The following is an 18,844-nucleotide window of genomic DNA, read 5'->3' as shown; positions in this document are numbered from 1 at the left end:
ACCATAATCGTGATGACGCACATCGACGAGGTTGAGAAGTTGAGGGATTAGCTTCAACCTCGTTGACGTACAGCGTCACCTAGGCAAATTGCGGGTTCGTGATGAGTGCGAGATCGGGATGGAGACCGGATATTCGAGCGAGTGTTCTGTGGTGATGACGAGGACAACATTAGGAAATTTTCACATTCCTTAACATCATTTATCATTGATGTCGGAACAATGATTTGTGAGAGCAGCCGGGCGCACCGGAAACTAGCTATAACCTTAATATCATTAGATGTGTTTGAACCTCAAATGGTGACGAAATGACACCTGGCAGCCAGTGGCAGGGCAAAGTCACTGCAGGTTAAAATAATGAGATCGGAACAAGAGACCGGAAATTTAAACGCAAGATATAAAAACTGGCCGTCGTCTTATAGTGTTCTCCCATTATCAGAGAAATCCTCCTCAGAACATTCCATATCACCTCGTACGCAAGATGCGCTCCTCCTGGCTTGCCATCGTTATTTCTTTGTCAGCATCTATGCTTGTCAGAGCATCCGAAGAATGTAGCATAACATATTGCAGAGTAACATCTGATTGCTGCTACGACACCATGGAGTGCGTATTTGAAAACGTGAGTATAAGCACGTCACTGTGCTACCAGGATTCAGCGCTCAGCCACATGACTTACCTGCACGGCATAGGATATCTATGTCTGTTTGTCCTAGGTTGCAATTTCGTGATGAGTGAAGAATGGGATGAGAGATCGAGTATTTGAGCGAGTGTTCTGTAGTAATGACAAAGAGAGCCTATTCCAAACGTGGATTCCAGACCTGAAAAACGATCCTCTAAAGCTCTTCTTGATCATGTACATAAGGACTCGCAAGATTCAGCACAACAGCTGGTGGTAAGGGTGAGCAGTAATACTTACTACTACTGTAAGAACGCGAACGTTCAGCCTACGTAGGTGTGACATGCCGCATCAAGGAAAATCTCCCGTGTTAACTTGACTAAAATTAACTTTGATAATTACCCAATAATTACCAATAGTTGCACTAAGCTATTGCATATAAGTGGGTAAAAAGTCATCTCGTGATTTCCCGATGCCATCTTATGCTGGGCAATATGGAAAGCTGGACGTGCGCGCTCGTCACGCATCCATAATAGGCAGTAGGACTTCGTACACCGCCGATATTAGTTGGCTCTGAGTAATAATAATTTCTCTGCGATGAACGTTCCTCCGTCTCGCCTTGTTTAATGAATTCCAAGATTACTATATGTACATGACAAGAAAAAATCACCACTCATTCACCATTTCGTCCTCACTTTCACAGTCCGAGAACTCCCAAACCACCAAACCAGCATGATCAAGACCCACTAAGTCTTCGTCAATTCCCAGTGTGATGTTGGGCTCGTCATTGTCTGTCAGACTGTCTAGCTGATGAAGGTGTTCAGTATCTGGCAAATGTCTGAGTCAACAAATTTTACCCTGTCAGAATTAGAGACAACGAACCAAGGCCTAATCCTCCACCCACACCACCCATGTAATAGGTGCCATTGGGCTCCTTGTGAGAAGGTAAATCTTGATAGTCATCTAAAAGTGGTACAAAATCTTCATCATCTTCATCATCATCCAGCAGCTGAATCTGGTGCAGTAGTTCATCAGCCATCTGCAATGTGCATAGTAGAAGTAGATAGATGTTCCAAGCTGATTGCCATGTGACCACTGGGTGACCAAGCTCATCATAGCAGCATTGGATGCACCTGCCAAAAGCCTCTGGAACTAGATCAAACATGCAATGAGAGGGCTTGATGTAAATATTTTGGACATGATCTAGGGCCTCACATTCAATTTTGATCTATAATATGGTAGGGCCACAATTAGAATACTACCAACAGTAAATTCAACACGAGTACATACCTTGAAATCTAAGGCCCCGAAGTCCTCAGATGAATCATAGATGAGATTAGGTACTCCATGAGGAAGAATCTGGATGGCGCATGAGCTGACTCGAAGATAATGATGGGAGTAAATACACCTACTTTGTTGCAGTCATGTTGTTTTGCAGTGTTGTGAACACAATCCTGATATGCATCCAGCTCCTGCTGAAGCCATGGTATAAAAATCCAATGGAAGACCATCCTGCAGGCCAATGTCATATCCAGCACTCAGACCAAGCATGAAAAAGTAGCGCACACTTGAAGAGTATTATTAGAATCATACCAGCCAGAATTGACACCATGCTCTAGAAGACTCTCAAATCCTGGTGTGAATCAGCGGCACAGTTGAGACCATGCAATTTCTGGCATGACATTCTTTTTGCTTTGCATCCAGCGATGCTGGAGGGTGCCATGCAAAGATGGATTGTGCCACTGTCGCAGCATTGTATGAGCATTTGCGATCCCGTAATTTTCTGATCCTGGATTGCTTTGAGTCACCATTGGCATATCTAGAACATGGGTCAAACTAAGTAGGTACTGTGAGTGATATGACATGAGAAATACTTACGGCCAAGTGCCTCAAGCATGTTAAGATAGTAACTCAGGATAAGCTGGGGATTTTGGTTAGAGTGCCAGACCCAGATCCACATGATCCGACCAGAGAAAGGCTCGATGCCAGTGTGCAACCCAAGACCGAACTTGAGCCACTTATCATGCTGATCCACTGTGAAAAGGTCATTCACCCCTGCAGCCCAGAAGCGTCTCCTTCTAAGGCGACAGGCCTTACGCTGGTGGATGAGTTCTGGCTCATACAGAGCAAAGTATTCCGTTACAACCCTCCTAGGATGTGAAACTCAGATATCAGTGATTCATGTAACAGTATGAAGGTAGAGATATCACCTGGCCATGCTCATTTCCCTTTCATAAAATAGCAAGCTTACCATTTCACGTGCCCCAGCACTTGGATAAGTAATACGTAGGTCGGACACTGCATCATGAATGGTCTCAATGGTGTGACCCTGTTGATGGGTTCATTGAAGACCCATATTTTTCTGAATCTTGAGAAATGAGGTAAGGCTAGCGTACAGTGAGGTTAAATGTCAATAACTAGAGATCTGGAACACTCACCCAATGCCATAGTGCATTGTGTCAATATGTTTTTGAAGTTCCTGAACAATCTGCCGATCATTCTGATGGGCCTTCCAAAGGTGAAGAATGTGAGGTGTGATAACCTCCAGTGGCGCTACTTCAATAGTTCAGAATGCTGAGAGTCAAGTCAAAATAAAGAATTGGTATGGACATGTGGGTTCGTTCTGGTTGGGCATCACAACATGCACTCAACAGCTTCAATTGTCAGTCTATATGTATTGTCAAACACATTTTGGACTTATGTAGTTCGTGCACATGCAACAGTCCAACTCGGGCTCAATCTGCCTCGCATTTCCCAGGTGTGATGGTCTGAGTCTACTGTGATTCTGCATGTTGGACTTACATAATTCAGAAGTTCATGTAATGGTCCAACTCGGACTCAGTCTGCCTCACATTTCACAGGTGTGACGGTTTGAGTTTACCATGATTCTCTATGTACCATCAGACATCCAACCACGAAATAATATTGGTATACAAAAAATTATAATAAGCAAAATTGCTATAATAAGTACAATAATGATAAGTCACATTGTGAAGCCTTACATGGTAGGATAGACAAGGTAGGACTCACCATCTATGTAAGGATGAGGCATTAAATATATTGAATTTCCAACATATACCTAGCCTTGTAATTGTGACCATTTATTAGCCATAGTCCCTTGAATTATAATGGATGCTTGCCCTGACAGAATTCACAAATATCACCATAATGGCAGGGATTATGCAGGAGTATCTGCATGGCAAGAAAGTTAAGTGTTCCAATCATGATTGTTACGACTTGGATGGTATCTGTTGGCGACGCTCAAACAGAGCGTGTGTCGTCAATGGTCGAGGACGTCCTTGGGCTAGCCCAAGGTTAGGGGTCTTACTTGGCGAGGCTTCGGCAAGTAAGATTTGACGCCTATGTCCAAATCAGGTAGCTTATGTCAAGCGGGTGCGAGACGATAAGCTAAATCGGCCAAGGCTTATGACACCTGAAGGTTAATCGTAAGATCGTCATTAATTAGAAGGACAGAAGTCCGACTAGTTAACAGGGGCTTTGCTCATCGACGAAGTCGATGAGTAAAGATCGAGACTATAGGCTTATCCATGAAGAGCAGATAAGAAGATAGAATATAGACTGCTGGCGAGGCAGAAAGGATCACTCTGGTGAGAGTAGGAGGTCAAGAACCAAGTAGATTCAAGTTAGGGAATATAGTACATGGTAGCGAGTTTATATAGAGGACAGGAGACGTATTAGTGGATGATAACTCGTACTACCAAGTGAGGCAATCAATAAAGGGTATAACCATAAAAGGAAAGCACGTTTGCGTTGAGACACGGGCGAGGCAGAACGTGCTGGATAAGAAAGTGAGTCAAAGGTCGAAATAAGAAGTGAAACGCACAGGGGCACGATCGTGCAGCTGCGGAGCTATCTATAAGTCGCATGTGCGACTGCGCACTGAGTCAGAGATCAGGAAAGGGAAAAGGCCAAAGGAGATGCGTCGTGCATCATATCATAGGTTACCGTCCAGACGGTAAGGGCAAGGCTGTCCACAGGATCAGTCAGGTGGTGGAACGGAGCATGGGTATGCTTCGTCAACGAAAGGATCCGGCCAGATGTACTGGCTCTGCTGAAGCGACAGGTAGAGGGCGAAAGGGAATGCGAGGATGACAAGGATGACCAGGGTAAGGTCGGGGTAAGGGTATGATGCGAGGGCTGATACGAGGAGGATTAGGAGAAAAATGGTAGGAGCCCAAGTGTCTAGATGTTCTTGTAACAATGATGCTCCATCAACTTTTAGTGTCTTCAATTATAATGGATGCTTGCCCTGACAGAGCTCACAAGCATCACCATAATGGCAGGGATTGCATGGCAGTACTATCTGCATGGCAAGTGTCACAATCACGATGTTCTATCAACTTTTAGTGTCTAAGTATATAACAAATGCCTGCTTTTATGAAGGCACAAATGAACATCAGAAAGACACCTCTCATAAAGGTGTGTCCAATGGGTATCATTTTTACAAGTATCGGCTACAAATGACCACTGGAGGTATTGAGCATCTAGTCCAGGAGGTATGAGAATTTCGATGGACATTTGAAGTGAACTTGACCGTATTTGACAGACTATCCAACTACTTGACCTTGCTTTGCGCAAAGCAGACCTATTTCTGCCCACACTGACCGCTGTTCATGAGTTCATTGTAAGTCAAAAATAAAAATAACTAAATGTCACAAATTGATAGGAGTCTTTCAGTATGAAGTTGTTCGCTCCTCTGTGGTGATTAGGAAGCAAACACAGCTTTTATAATTGCTAGGACAACCCATGTCCGTAGATCATGGAGCGTCACACGCATCCAAAGCACTGTCTCGTGTTCTTTCCACAACTACTTACTATGAGGGGAAACTAACTTCTTTCAGTACACGCAGCACCAAGGACACATTTCAGACTGTTTCAAAAGACATTGAGCACACAATGCGCACAATGGGGATGACACAGACCCACCATATGCCTGCCCTTCATATTCTTTCTCAATGAATGCTGACCCTAATAATTAATGAAAGGAAACATGCAGAGGATGTCGTCAGTTTCATTCGTACCGCCTGTGCAGATGGCCTGGCTTCGATGTTATTTTTGTGTTCTGCTACAATTTGTATATTATCTTTTTTATTTTGAATCCAATTTATGTCCTATGGATAGTTGTACTCTATGTAGGACAGTACTATCTAGTTGTATATTATCTTGTCATATGATAACTGTACTGAGTAATTAATACACATTTCTGTCAGAATGGCAACCTTCTTACAATACCTTATCCTGTCATACCATTCTGCTAAAATTTGTATATTATCTTGTCATATGATGATCATAATGAGGAATTACTACACATTTCTGTCAGAGTTGCAACCTTCTTATAATACCTTATCTTGTCATGCCATTCTGCTAAAGTTTATATATCATCTTGTCTTATGATGACCGTACTGAGGAGTTAATACACATTTCTGTCAGAGTTGTGACCTTCTTATAATACCTTATCCTGTCACACTACTTTGCTCATGCCTGTACATCATTTTATATTATCATATAACTGCACACAATATGATAAAATTTTGGTCTAATTTTGTCAACCCTATCTACAAAATAATGTTCTCCCCAATTTCCTGATGACAATGATTCTCTATCTATGCCTTTTCAGTGTTCACTGGCCAAACTTAGAACACTTGGGAGCCTTGTCCACTGGTATGTACCTCACTTAAGCTTCATGTAGGGACACTCTCAACTTATCCTGTTCCTCGTTCAAGTAACTCCATTGGACTATGGCTATGACTTGGTGGAGTTTTTTGTTTTCACACAACATGTGCAATATGTTAAGACCGGGAAATTAGCATTCATATCCAATTATCAAGGTATGTACATCTCATCCATGACTTTGCTCCACTTGATTTGACATGGTATGTTTAGGGAGCACGGCACTGTTAACAAACCCTCAGATCCTGACCCACCCGTATGTATTTTTCATTTATTTCAATGACAAAGACTCAACTCAATATATTTCAATAGGTCTGTTAGTGATGGGAGTGATATTTTTGGTGATGGGAATATCGAGGCGGTTGTCAGCGAGTTTGAAAGTAAGCACATCTGCAATTTTTACTGTGAATGGGTGGGGTTTGGGCTCGAACCATTTGGGAAGAAAGATGAAAGCCTTGATGAAGCAGAGAGCACATTGAATGAGGTAGAGAGCATGAACATAACTTAGATTGATTCAGTGAAATGTACAATGGACTACTGTGAAAGAGATCTTCTTGCACATCAGGAAAACCACCGCTTACTTATCTCACTTTTTGTCTCTTAAATTCTCTCGGAGTGTTACTTTTCCGACTTAATGCACTTTCTGGAAAGCAAATTCAGAGTTCACAAGTTGGCACCATTCAAAAAAGCTCAAAAAGCAGAAAAAGTTTTGTAAGCGCAATAAGTGGGGTACACGTAGTACTACCAGTACTACTACTAAGTCCAAGTCCAAGTCACCCGTCAGCGCTTGCTGAAACTAATGACCGCAGACCACGCAGATGCAGATTTCGTCACCTCAAATGATGACCTCATCACCTGTACCCGCAACAGCAGAGCCATAGTCATCCTGACTCGGAGGGGACAGCACGAGAGTGACGAGACACATGTTTTCATATTGTTGTTGAAATAGAGTTGAGAAGGGGGATATATTCTATGATAGCCTGTCTGACGCGCCATGACTTAGCCTCTGCAAACTCAATGATGGAGTTAGGTCTGAGCATTGCAATAAGCACTATGGAGACTCACCTAATGCGCAGAAGTTGCGCTCACCAAACTCGTCGTCTAAGCACTCCGCTCAAGCTCATCCTAGATCTGAAGTGCTTGCTGAAAAGTCGCCGCAGATCACAGCAGATGATGACCCCATCACCTGTACTCGCAACAGCAGAGCCGTGGTCATATTGACTCGGAGGGGGCGGCACAAGAGTGACGAGACGCGTGTTTTCATGTCGTTGTCGAAGTAGAGTTGAGAAGGGGGATATATTCTATGATAGCCTGTCTGACGCGCCATGGCTTAGCCTCTGCAAACTTGATGACGCAGTAATTAGACCACATATGCGAGTAGCGGACAGAATGAACTTACAAGAGCGAGAAGACCAAAACACCTAGGATGCGACCTCAAAAGCATGATGGTCTGCGAACTTGTTCAGATAGAATGCTCGAAAAGCATCATATGAGTCATGGTGCTTGATGTCGCGTGAAATGATCTGTGCTCCATAGACTGGAATGAGGTGTGCGGCACGGTAAATAGAATCAATATGGATGATTCCAACAGAAAAAGAATGGTCAGTATCAAACGAAGGTGTCACAATCCACATCCCAGTGTCCTGGTCGGGTCCGTCGCTGGCTTTGTCAAACCAACGCACAACGGCACATGGATACGAAACTGCATTGAATGTGAAAGAAAAAAAACACATTACGCGCGCTATATCCATGCCCACCATCCCTTCAACACTTGCATCTGTGTTAACAAACACACAGTCATACCGGGGCGCCTCGTTTCTCCAAATAGGACAGGCACGAATATGCTCACGGCGCATACCGCCAATTCCACTGCGGTCGCTGGGCGCATAGAATGTCGAAGATGCAGAATTAAAGACTTGGATGTTCCCATCAAATCGAGGACATCTCGAAAGCGGGATTTCAGAGGGAGGGTGCTGGTCGTCTGGGTACACTTGTTCGAATAGGAAGCGGCGGAGGACATTGTAGAGATTGGGGATAGAGAGTTCCGTGGATAGCTCGGGTATAGTGTGTGCGCGTTTGCGTTCTGCGATTCTATTAGAAGAGTGTTCACTGTAAAATATGAGATAGCTTACGAGGGGTCTTTGCCAACTGGACATGGGCCTGCACCAGTGTTGGGCCATTGTCAATTTCAGCCCTCTTCGTTATCACCCTGTATAGTAACATCAGCGTTGAAGAGTACTGGCACCAGTGGCGCTATTCTCGTTGGGTTGGCTGGCATCAGGCATCTTATTTAAGCGCAAACGCTCTAGTGTAAATTTAAGCCAACAATAAAGATGTAACTTGTTATAAAACTTACTTAATGCCTTGAGTGTGGCAGACAGACAGGTGCCGTTTAACATTCCGCGGTTCTTGAAATCAATGCGTGCTGCTGCGAGCTTATCGAGGCGCTGGTTTGTCACCAGCATCTGACCAAGGGCTTTGTAGCGACTCGAGCGCCTCCATGGCTCCTTGACAGCTTTGATGTGTTTCGTCTCGGTGATCGAGGAGCAAAGGCCATTGGGCGCACCAAAAAGTTGGATAAGGAGGACATAGTGGGAACAAGAGTGTTGCCGAGGGAGAGAGAACGTGAAGACAACACCCGTAGATTCAAATATCTCCCTGTAATGATGGAATCGGTCAAGAGCCTCCTGAATTTGACCTAAAGTAGATTCTGTAATGATGTTGCGCCGTACGAGATAGCAAAATTCGAGAAATGCGCGAAACGTGCGCACCACATCTGTTGGGACGTGACCTTCGATGGCAGGTAAATAGACCTGAATTATTGTTAGCCGAGTTGCAATATCCTAGTTAATGTGATAGTGAACTAACCTTCATGAGGGCTTTTGAATCATCGCCCGTCCATTGTTTGAATCCCCGACCTTCTGGAAATCGTCGGAGACCTGCAAATGAAGCAACCGCAGCAATTCTTTGATGATGTGAGCTTTCGAATCATCAACTCGAGACAAAGTGACGCACCTTCGATCTATATCAGCTTGAATTCTCTCCGCTTCTTTCGTACCATGGACATGTTGCAGATACTGTCCAACCCACTTGACTAGGTGATCCTTGAAGGTTCCCTTAATCAGTTGATGCAGGATATCCGGCGCGATAAGTTCGTGAATATCGCCGCGTGGAAAATCGTTTGTGAACGGCTAGAAAGGATTGAGTCTCAACTCCGATAGAAAAGATGCGCGAGACTTACAACAAGGTCACCAACAATCCCATACTCCATCCACAAAGCACCATAGGTTGCCTCTTCAACTAACGCTTCTGTATGGTCACGTCGACGACACAGTGACTTCGTGTCTAAACTGTCAGGATGTGACATACACCTAGTAGCATTAAGGTAGAGGGATGTTGGAGATAATTTAGGAACATACCTCGGACACCAATTGCGCACTATGCACGCTAGTAGAACCTGCTCCTCGTAATCTGCAATGTATGGTCCAAGGCCATAAATTACACGCCGATAGTGGCCGTCACCGAAGCGTACAACCTCTGGTGTGGTCATACCAGGCCTTAAGTTCTCGAGAATCTTGGCGACAGACGAATGAAACAGTTGCCGACGGAATTTCCGAAATTTTGAGTCTTTTGCGTGCTCCTCTGTAGCTGCTTGACTGTGATTAGCGCAGAACAATAGTAGTAGTGTGAAACATACTTTTTGGCATAGCGAGGAAGCCAATAATGGCAACGGCATCACGATGTGCACGTCGGACATTATTACGAACGTTCCCGATTGATACATACAAGGGATAGTAATCGTTGGCACCAGTCGCCACTGAGACTGTTGTCTTGTCGCTTCCGAGTATAACCGGCACAAACGTTGAGCCGAGTGTATCCGGATCTTCAGAAATAGTTTCCTACTGAAATTTTCAGCATGTGTAGCGACAGAAAACAATGAAAGACAACGTACCGCTTGGTTCCATGCCCAGTCACCAGACATGAAGTCCTGCCATTGGCGTTCATCGCCATCAGTCAAATACTCACGGTAGGGCCGATAATCCATCTCTGTAGCGTAGTCCGGATTCCCCAACATGTTCTGAATAACCTCATGGGGGTCTCGGTACCAGACATCGTGAGATTGGTCCATCCAGGGTAGTACATTGGTTTCGGGCTTCTCCCCAGTGTACTGGACCTTGAGGGATTGCCATTTGACATCACCCACTGGCGTAGCGTCAATAGTTTTATACAAATCACGGTGGTCCGCAAATGGAGGTTTGTCGTTGTATTTGAGGAGGGTTGCAGCCCAAAGATCCAATAAGATATTGATGTCTCCGGCAGACATTTGGTTGCGCGTGTACAGAAATTCTGCAGTCTCGAACTCGACACGATTTCGATATGGAGCCCAGTCATCGGGTGACTTGATTGGAGGTGGTGTCGGGGGCGCTCCATCTGCAAGGAATCGTCCTGTCACGTCGCAAGGACGAGCTTATATTGATATACGTGTTAGTTGTAACTAGCTGGAAGGACTTTGTGAAACATACCATTTAGTTTTGGGTGATAGTTGCGGTATAATCTATCACCCGGCCCAAAAAATTCTGCGTTCAAATTATCTGGAATGTCAGGCTCATTAAGTGCCTGACTTGGGTCAGATGTACCCGCAGGAAAATTGTCACCGCCTGCAGAGATGTTGTCATGACCTGCTGAGAAGTGGCCATCCAGTACTTCAGGCTGCTCTTCAACTGTAGTGGTGTGCGAGACGCTGGTGGTAGCAGGAGCTGGTCCGAATATTGAGTGTGAGGTGTTCCAGTGTTTTTTGCGCCCTCCCTGAGACTTGAAATGACGTGCGCAGTGTAAGTAACCGCAGGGAAACTGGAGAGAACTATGGTCCCTGCGAGCGATGGGCATCTTGACTGTAAAATAAAGTAAGGCAGAGAACTTGAAGTGCCGAACACACATACTAGTACTAGTTTGATACTATTAAACAAAAGGTGACACCCCGATTACCACAGTCGGCAGCTGTTGGGGGTGGGACTTACGACTTTTTTTCTCAACTTGAAACCCTACTTTTCTTTTCCTCTTCCGCAAAGTCTTATCCCTCACCGTCTCCCCCATCTGCACAGTCATGTCCATGACAGACGCTCCCCGGCGCACCCGCCCATCGACTGCAACTGCCCGACCTGCTAAGGTGTTGCTCGACACGAAGATCAAGAGGCGATCCCCAGCTCAAAAGGCTGCAGATGACCTTGTCATCAAAGAAGCGAGAGAAGCAAAGGAAGCAGCGCACCAAAAGGGGGTTGAGCGTATTGCTGCTCTGCAGGCTGAGATGGAGAAAGCCCAGAAGGAATTGATCATGAAAAAGGCGACTCCCGTTCGGCCCAAGCCTAGGGCCAAGGCGATAAAGCCAAAAGTGACTCAGAAAAAGTCTGTGGTAGGAGACACCGGTGGTGGTGACAGTCCTGCTGATAGTGGTATGTTGGAGGACCTAGTGTCAGAGACTGACATTGCCAGGGATGTGGAAAATAAAGCTGCAGGAAGGGGGAAAAAGATGGTGACGAAGAAAGTCGAAAAGACGTTGATAAGGGATGCCATCAGTAACATGCAAAAGAAGCTCACTGAATCATCCGAGTCAAAAGTGGAAGGTGATGATGCACGTGCTGATGGGAAATCACCGTAAGGCTTTTATCTCTCACATTACCATGTTGCTCCTCACTGAATCGACACTCTTTTTTCTAAACCTTACTTCCAGTATCAACACATCCACAAAACTTGCATTAGGTGGCCGAGTGACCAACTGGATCTCAGGGGTCAAACCTGGAAATCCAGAGCCGCTGTCATGTCCATCCATTGATAGCACTTCAACTCGAGCACCTCCGTCATCAATTTTCTCAGAGGGCAATGCTTCCTCCGCACCGACTTCAGCCGCTGAGCTTCCGACTAAGATTCCTGCAGCTTTGCCTCAAATTCCGGATGGTGTCGCAGACGATACTCTTACTGGCGCGTTTGCAGATGATATCGACGATTCGTTGGAGCGTGAGGATGCTCTCTTGGGGAGCAAGAAAAACAAGGGGAAATCTAAGGTACTATTGGCAGTGATTCATTGCCAGCATCCGAATCTACTAATTCCTTCTTTCACAGGTTGTCACGCTATACGAAGAGGGACTATGATGTCGATGAGCCTGAGGCTCCACCAGAGGCATCAGACGACTCGGATGATGAGCTTATGGCTCTGTCGACACAAGTATTACCGGAGGAGCAGTACTCACAGGAGCCTAAGGCGCCATTCACACAGGAAGACAATCATATGTTCTTGAAGCGGAAAGCTAGCACCATAGACGATGAGGAGTCTTTGGTGTCCTGGTCCATGGAGATTGATGGCAATGCGGAACTGGTAGAAGACGCAATCATGAGTTCTGATTCGGAGGCACCGCTCCCTGTCAAAACTAACGCAGCAAAGAAGGAGAAAATTCTGCGCACAACATATTCAGTAAGGATTCTGGCCCTAATCGCACTCATTTCTGACAATGTACAGACATCCGTTACTGCATCTCAGGCTATAGTCGACAGCAAGCCGCCAGCTCATAAAAAGGCTAAGGTCAAATCTTCCGCACTACATGCCCGTGGTGCTCCTGCTACCACACGCCAGCAGAATGCAGATACTGCACCAGACAACATCAAAGCACGCAGTGCCTATCGCACAGTTGACCTACCTCCAGCGATGCAAATGGATCAGCGCTGGGCGAAGAATTTTATCCCTACCATAATGCTGTGGGCCGGAAGCTATGAAGATATCTGGAGTATTCCTGACGAGGTCCTTCTCCATCATGCGCAGCTTGTTCTTAACGCAGTGTACAACGATCTCGACATAGTGGTTGTTCACGGTGGAGTTATACATTCACTCGTAAGTCAGCTGTTTAATTCTAGGTTTAGCGACCTGAGCTAAATCTATACAGACTGCACAGCGCATTTCAGAGTGGCGCAGCAATTTTGGCTCCACAGGGCTAGTCATCATCATGGACTTTTTATCACGAAATTCCGACGTGAATCCTGTCAAACTGGCCAAATCTCTTAATGTTGAATGGGCATTCTTGTTCGAGGACCCGGACAATCCATCTCCACTTACTGCATACTGCTCACCCTTTGTACTGCAGTTATTTGGCACAGCACACCTCAATGCCATCACCGGTTATGTGCAGGTTCCCTCATTCGACATGTGCGCACTTGCAACAAGTGGGATGTTACGGCCTCTTGCTCTTTCTGCTGCAGCGGTGAGTTCAACCTATAATGGCTTAATCATGCTCATTTTTTTCAGATTGAGCGCGCTGTCTCCATGATCGCAAATGAAGTACTCGAAGTTCAAAATGTTCTGTCATCCGCATCAAGAGGTCGGGTTAGCATCAGGCTACCGAAGGTCCTCAACAAAGTTACTGGGAAAAAGACCAACATTCCGTTTTTATTTTCGGCAGCTCTCTGGCTTAAACCAACTAATTCGTACATCAAATCTCTGTTAGGCAAGCCTGCTGGGTACCTCGAAACTACAGTACAGATGGCGCGTACCACCTTGAATGATGTCACTGAAACACCGTTGGGCTCGCTGATTGACGATGACGAGTCGGAGGATGACAAGCGTGCTATGATTTGTAAGTATTTATCATTCAGGCGCCCTCTCACTGACATCCATTGTTGCAGGATTTTGTTTTTGTTGCAGCACCTGCCAGTGCATGAATTTCGCTGTCCTGTGGTTGTTTTCTGCCGTATATCATGTTTTCCGCCAGCTCTGCTATCATGTTTTCTGCCGCTGACTGCTTTTTTGCCTGCATGCCCACCTTTTCCCCCATTCCCCCAGTTCCTTATGTTACTGAGAGTCTCCTTAATTTCATGCTTATCACGCTTTCTATGTATCCTCGTTATCCTGCTATCAAATGCTTAAACTGCTTTTTCTGCTTATTTAAGTGAATTAAGTAAAAATCCAGAGGACGAGTGGGCTTAATTAAGTGGCTCGCGCTTTTTCACTCCATCGACTTATGCGTCCCTTTTCGTGTAATTAAGTGACAAATAAAGTAAAAAAAGCAACTGGTAGTTTTCCTGATGCACTCGCTATGTATGTTATTAAATACATTTTAAATCTTGCTTTGTTCCCATTCGAGGTGTACGGTGTCCCAGTCCTGTGACTGCCTTATTTGGGTTATGTCACGGCGAGTAACGGAGCGCGCACGTCCAGCTTTCCATAGGGCAAGACATTGATTTTGATGAGACCTCGTTCTCGCGAAGTCGTTCTAGGACATTTAAATTCTTACCACACCACCACTACAGTAATTTCAAGCTGCCTACAAAAGTTGAAAATTTCCTGAAGGACAGAAAATCCTTCTGTCATACATAACCTACTTTGTGGTGGCGGGGAGTCACATCGGCATTAATGTCGCTTCATCATTCCTATCATTACCGTGGATCTAGAGGTTGTTGTAAAGTCATATGCCTTCAGTTTAGATTGCTTATCTGCGGACTACTTATTCTGCCCATGTAAATTTGCCGGCCATAATCATTCTGGCTGATAGACCTACCAGACCCAGCGAGCTTCCCAAAAGCACGATTTATGGGATATATAAGCAAGCTGTCAACTCTTAGAATTATCAATCAGGATCCCCTCGACGTCGCATCTCAGATTACCTAGCAAGAGACATGCATTTTTCATTCCTCCTTTAAGCTGCTGCTGCTTTGACGACATCTACTATGTCGGTCAGTGCCGACAGCCTCTGGACATGTCTTGTAGATACCACACTTTGCGGCCCGGGCCAGCAATACCCATGCTGCCCCGGCTTTACATGCAAATTGGATGTGAGTATCCATCGGCTTTGGATCCAGGATTCAACTCCATGACTTACCCTTTGTATCTTGTATCTTGAATAGACTGCCAGCAACTTGAAGAAATGTGCCAAAAAGTCAGAAAACTGAGCGCGTTGGTAACAGTGGGTCGTTTTTCTACTTTCATGTTGTCTGTGGTCAATCGAGAGTCAGGAAAACATTCCCGTGTAAACTAGCTTAGAGCTATTTAGACAGATTTTCGAAAGCTGTCGAAATTAATGCTAATTAGCTCTGGGAACTATAGGTCACTAACACAAGTTAATGACAACACAATGTTACAAAGTTTTCGTCTGTCTAAGTACGGATTTACAAAGAATACTGTAGAGATAGGCATTTAGGCCCTAGGTTCGAAGGGGGTGTGTGACATGTGGCACGCTGTGCTTAGGTTCGTTTGGTGTGACAACCGACGTACGTGAGACACATTCCTGTGGTGGTGACGAAGACAACATCAGGAAATTCCTCAAGGTTAATGTCGGAACAACAGTTTTGTGAGAGCAGCCGGGCATCACCAACTAGCTATGACTTTATATTTCAAACGGTGACGAAATGACACTTGGCACGGCCAGGTCTGCAAGTTAAAATAATGAGACGAGGACAAGGGATTGGAAATTCACGCAAGATATAAAAACTGGCCGTCGTCCTCAGAAATATCATTTAAAATCCCCCTCAGAAAATTCCATATCACCTCGCACGCAAAATGCGTTTATCCTTGCCTGTCATTGTTATTTCTTTGTCAGTATCTATTTGATGCTCTGCCAGTGACAGACAGTCTGTCACTGGCAGAGCATCAAAATGTAGCACAACAACTTGCACAGTAAAATCCGATTGCTGCTACAACATGAATTGCGTAAAATACAACGTGAGTCTGAGCAAGTTGCTGTGCAACCAGGATTCAACCACATGACTTACCTGCATGTCATAGGGTGTCCATCTCTGTTTGGACTAGGTTGCAATTTTGCGATGAGGGATGGGATGAGAGATCGAGTGTTTGAGCGAGTGTTCTCTGGTGATGACGAGGAGAACTGTCAATGCCTGGTTATGTTCCAAACGTAGAGTCCAGACCTGAACAAACGACCCTCTAAAGCTCTCTTGATCATATGAATGAGGACTCACAAGATTCAGCACAATAGCTGGTGGGTAAGGGTAAAGTAGTAGTACTTACTAATGACGTGAACACAGACGTTGAGCGAAACGACTGATGGACAATCCGACAAAACGAGGAACCTCGGAGTGACACTAAATGTCTAACGTCCAAATATCAACAAATATCACTACTGATGTCGCAATCACATCAACGATCATCTATACCTACTGCTAACCGTTTTTGCGTCAGCTACACAGTCCTTCTGAGAGAGCGTTCAAAAGTAAGTCGTTGAAATGTATCGCGTGATGGCCGTCAGAAGATTACTGACGATTGGCAGTCCAGCTAGTAATCGTCTCTCCGGCGCGGAGTTTGAGTCAATTCAGATAGCATGTACTGGAGCATAAAGACTGTCTTCTCTTTATGACCAATGGCCTGGATACAGTGTGTCGCCAACCATATCAGAAATTTGCGAAACCTGTAATGTCGTTGAGATTCCTAAGTACAGCCTAAAGAAGTGAGAGCGATGGCTATGGCTGACCACCAGAGACGTTCCCTCCTGCTCAAATTGAATCTGATTGTCCATAAACCTTCGAACTCGCAAATTTCGACAAAAGTTGTGATGGCACCTTGAACTAGAGATACGGTTACAGCAATAGCAGTCCAGGAGACCTGTCTGTGTTGTGCATCTGTAAGTTTGTTCGTGAGGAACGCGCTGTCGGTGTTAGTAGAAGAGGGAGTAGTGGGGGTCGGGATAGAAGAGGTCGTCGGTGATTCAGAAGCTAGAATTTGATTATGTGGATGTAGTACAACAGCTGCGTAGGAATATGGTCTTTCATGTTCATAGTTTGGGTAGGCTCCACCCTTCTTTCGTCAGAAGGCATGGTCTCCGCTGTCCCGTTCGCTGGACGAGCGGGTGTCTCCCCGAGCGCACCTGGCATCGGGGGCATACACGCCATCAGCACGTCACTATAAGAGCGGGCGGGCGTTCCGGCGGGGGACGCTGCACGATGTGGTGCATCTCCCGGAGCCGAGACCAGAGAGGATAAGGCTGACCCACTTATAGAGTACGAATAGACCCAGCCTCTTCGTTTCGGATGTCGATGGATGGGTCGGTAGTAGCTTTGCGTGCGCGCGGTTGACGCAGCTGATACCGGAGAATTCTAGATATAGTAGTCGATGACATGATGTGATTGGTTTGAGAAGTTGCCTAGACGTAGAACAGTGGGTGGATCAGACCAGAGTTCCGGGTCTAGGGCACATAGGCTACAGGAGTTGTTCTAGTCTGTTCGTCCAAAAATGAAAATTGAGCCGGCAGCTCGAGCAGCACGTCGCTACAAATTCGAACCATGCTCACGATGACGCACGTCGACGAGGTTGAGAAGTTGAAGGATCATCTTCAACCTCGTTGACGTACAGCGTCACCTAGGCAAATTGCAGGTTCGTGATGAGTGCGAAACCAGGATGGAGACCGGGGGGTTCGAGCGAGTGTTCTGTGGTGATGACGAAGACAACATCAGGAAATTCTCACATTCCTTAAGGTCAATGCCGGAACAACGATTTTTTGAGAGCGGCCAGGGCGCACCGCCAACTAGCTATGACCTTAGATGTGTTTGAATTTCAAACGGTGACGAAATGACACCTAGCAGGGCAAGGTCACTGCAGGTTAAAAGAATGAGATCGGAACAAGAGGACGAAAATTTACACGCAAGATATAAAAACTGGCCGTCGTCCTATAGTGTTCTCCCATCCTCAAAGATATCATACGAAATCCCTCTCAGAAGATTCCATATCACCTCGCACGCAAAATGCGTTTATCCTTGCCTGCCATTGTTATTTCTTTGTCGGCATCTATGTCTGTCAGAGCGGCATGTAGCAACACAACTTGCACAGTAAAATCCGATTGCTGCTTCAACATGGATTGCGTAGATTACAACGTGAGTACGAGCAAGTTGCTGTGCAACCAGGATTCAACCACATAACTCACCTGCACGTCATAGGATGTCAATGTCTGTTTGTCCTAGGTTGCAATTTTGCGATAAGGGATGGGATGAGAGATCGAGTATTTGAGCAAGTATTCTGTGGTGATAACGAGGAGAATCGTCAATGCCTAGTCATATTCCAAACGTAGAGTCCAGACCTGAGAAAACAATCCTCTAAAGCTCTTCTTGATCATGCACATAAGGACTCGCAAGATTCAGCACAACAGCTGGTGGGTAAAGGTAAAGTAGTAGTACTAAGATTGCAGCGAAAGTTTTATAGTCGCGGTGGTCTGGCGCAGTTTGAGTGAGGAATACGAGTGTGCATCAGTGAATTGATATTGTAGGCGTGACCACATCTGATCAAGAAGACAGCTTTAGAGATCTTCCGGTTTCTGTCTTCCCTTTTGGCAGTAAAGACCCAGAGGGTGGTTTTTGTACTTCTTATTCGGACTTATTACTCCTACCGCCGCGTGTTTGGTCAATGCACCTCCCCAATCGATGTCGACGAGCTGCCTGCTAAGATCATAAATTCTCGGTAGAAAATGTCAGAAGGTGGACGGAGCACTTCGAAGCGCTTGTTAGGGGGTAAAAACGACTTTCATAACACGTGATCCTATCTGTATCGTGCAGACTGGT

General features: G+C 45.5%; 6 protein-coding genes across 6 annotated transcripts; 4 read left to right on the top strand and 2 right to left on the bottom strand.

Annotated features, from left to right (window-relative positions):
- Nucleotides 1-353: 353 nt before the first annotated feature.
- On the top strand, nucleotides 354-824 carry EDB93DRAFT_1183827 (uncharacterized protein). Its single transcript, XM_041450740.1, has one exon. The coding sequence runs from the start codon at nucleotides 479-481 to the stop codon at nucleotides 758-760; it is 282 nt and encodes a 93-aa protein (XP_041301470.1). The 5' UTR covers nucleotides 354-478; the 3' UTR covers nucleotides 761-824.
- Nucleotides 825-1,279: 455 nt separating this feature from the next.
- EDB93DRAFT_1108909 (uncharacterized protein) lies at nucleotides 1,280-3,068 on the bottom strand (the record flags this gene model as incomplete). Its single annotated transcript, XM_041447903.1, has 8 exons — nucleotides 1,280-1,440; nucleotides 1,496-1,841; nucleotides 1,904-1,972; nucleotides 2,026-2,125; nucleotides 2,276-2,432; nucleotides 2,492-2,763; nucleotides 2,865-2,981; nucleotides 3,052-3,068. The coding sequence occupies 8 exons, from the start codon at nucleotides 3,066-3,068 to the stop codon at nucleotides 1,280-1,282; spliced, it is 1,239 nt and encodes a 412-aa protein (XP_041301469.1).
- A 1,430-nt stretch (nucleotides 3,069-4,498) lies between these two features.
- On the top strand, nucleotides 4,499-5,365 carry EDB93DRAFT_1108908 (uncharacterized protein; the record flags this gene model as incomplete). Its single annotated transcript, XM_041447902.1, has 6 exons — nucleotides 4,499-4,640; nucleotides 4,672-4,751; nucleotides 5,018-5,053; nucleotides 5,083-5,130; nucleotides 5,181-5,258; nucleotides 5,312-5,365. 6 exons carry the CDS (start codon nucleotides 4,499-4,501, stop codon nucleotides 5,363-5,365), a joined length of 438 nt encoding a protein of 145 aa, XP_041301468.1.
- An 854-nt stretch (nucleotides 5,366-6,219) lies between these two features.
- Nucleotides 6,220-6,812, top strand: EDB93DRAFT_1108907 (uncharacterized protein; the record flags this gene model as incomplete). Its single annotated transcript, XM_041447901.1, has 4 exons — nucleotides 6,220-6,295; nucleotides 6,358-6,462; nucleotides 6,518-6,560; nucleotides 6,617-6,812. 4 exons carry the CDS (start codon nucleotides 6,220-6,222, stop codon nucleotides 6,810-6,812), a joined length of 420 nt encoding a protein of 139 aa, XP_041301467.1.
- Nucleotides 6,813-7,725: 913 nt separating this feature from the next.
- Nucleotides 7,726-11,191, bottom strand: EDB93DRAFT_1243524 (uncharacterized protein; the record flags this gene model as incomplete). The annotated part of the gene is made up of 10 exons (XM_041452157.1): nucleotides 7,726-8,387; nucleotides 8,437-8,513; nucleotides 8,657-9,117; nucleotides 9,173-9,269; nucleotides 9,320-9,495; nucleotides 9,546-9,675; nucleotides 9,724-9,952; nucleotides 10,002-10,203; nucleotides 10,257-10,771; nucleotides 10,828-11,191. The coding sequence occupies 10 exons, from the start codon at nucleotides 11,189-11,191 to the stop codon at nucleotides 7,726-7,728; spliced, it is 2,913 nt and encodes a 970-aa protein (XP_041301466.1).
- A 217-nt stretch (nucleotides 11,192-11,408) lies between these two features.
- EDB93DRAFT_1332417 (uncharacterized protein) lies at nucleotides 11,409-14,008 on the top strand (the record flags this gene model as incomplete). Its single annotated transcript, XM_041455249.1, has 7 exons — nucleotides 11,409-11,956; nucleotides 12,033-12,363; nucleotides 12,441-12,770; nucleotides 12,816-13,184; nucleotides 13,237-13,551; nucleotides 13,596-13,923; nucleotides 13,992-14,008. The coding sequence occupies 7 exons, from the start codon at nucleotides 11,409-11,411 to the stop codon at nucleotides 14,006-14,008; spliced, it is 2,238 nt and encodes a 745-aa protein (XP_041301465.1).
- Nucleotides 14,009-18,844: the final 4,836 nt, after the last annotated feature.

This window comes from Suillus bovinus (assembly GCF_016758785.1).
Source record: "Suillus bovinus strain UH-Sbo-P2 chromosome Unknown EDB93scaffold_127, whole genome shotgun sequence".
NCBI classification, from domain to species: Eukaryota; Fungi; Basidiomycota; class Agaricomycetes; order Boletales; family Suillaceae; genus Suillus; species Suillus bovinus.
Note: the sequence above shows the minus strand (reverse complement) of the source record. Positions and strands in the feature narration are given on the sequence as shown.

Coding starts and splice junctions, on each gene's coding strand:
- EDB93DRAFT_1183827 (XM_041450740.1), top strand. CDS start 479: ATGCGCTCCTCCTGGCTTGCCATCGTTATTTCTTTGTCAGCATCTATG.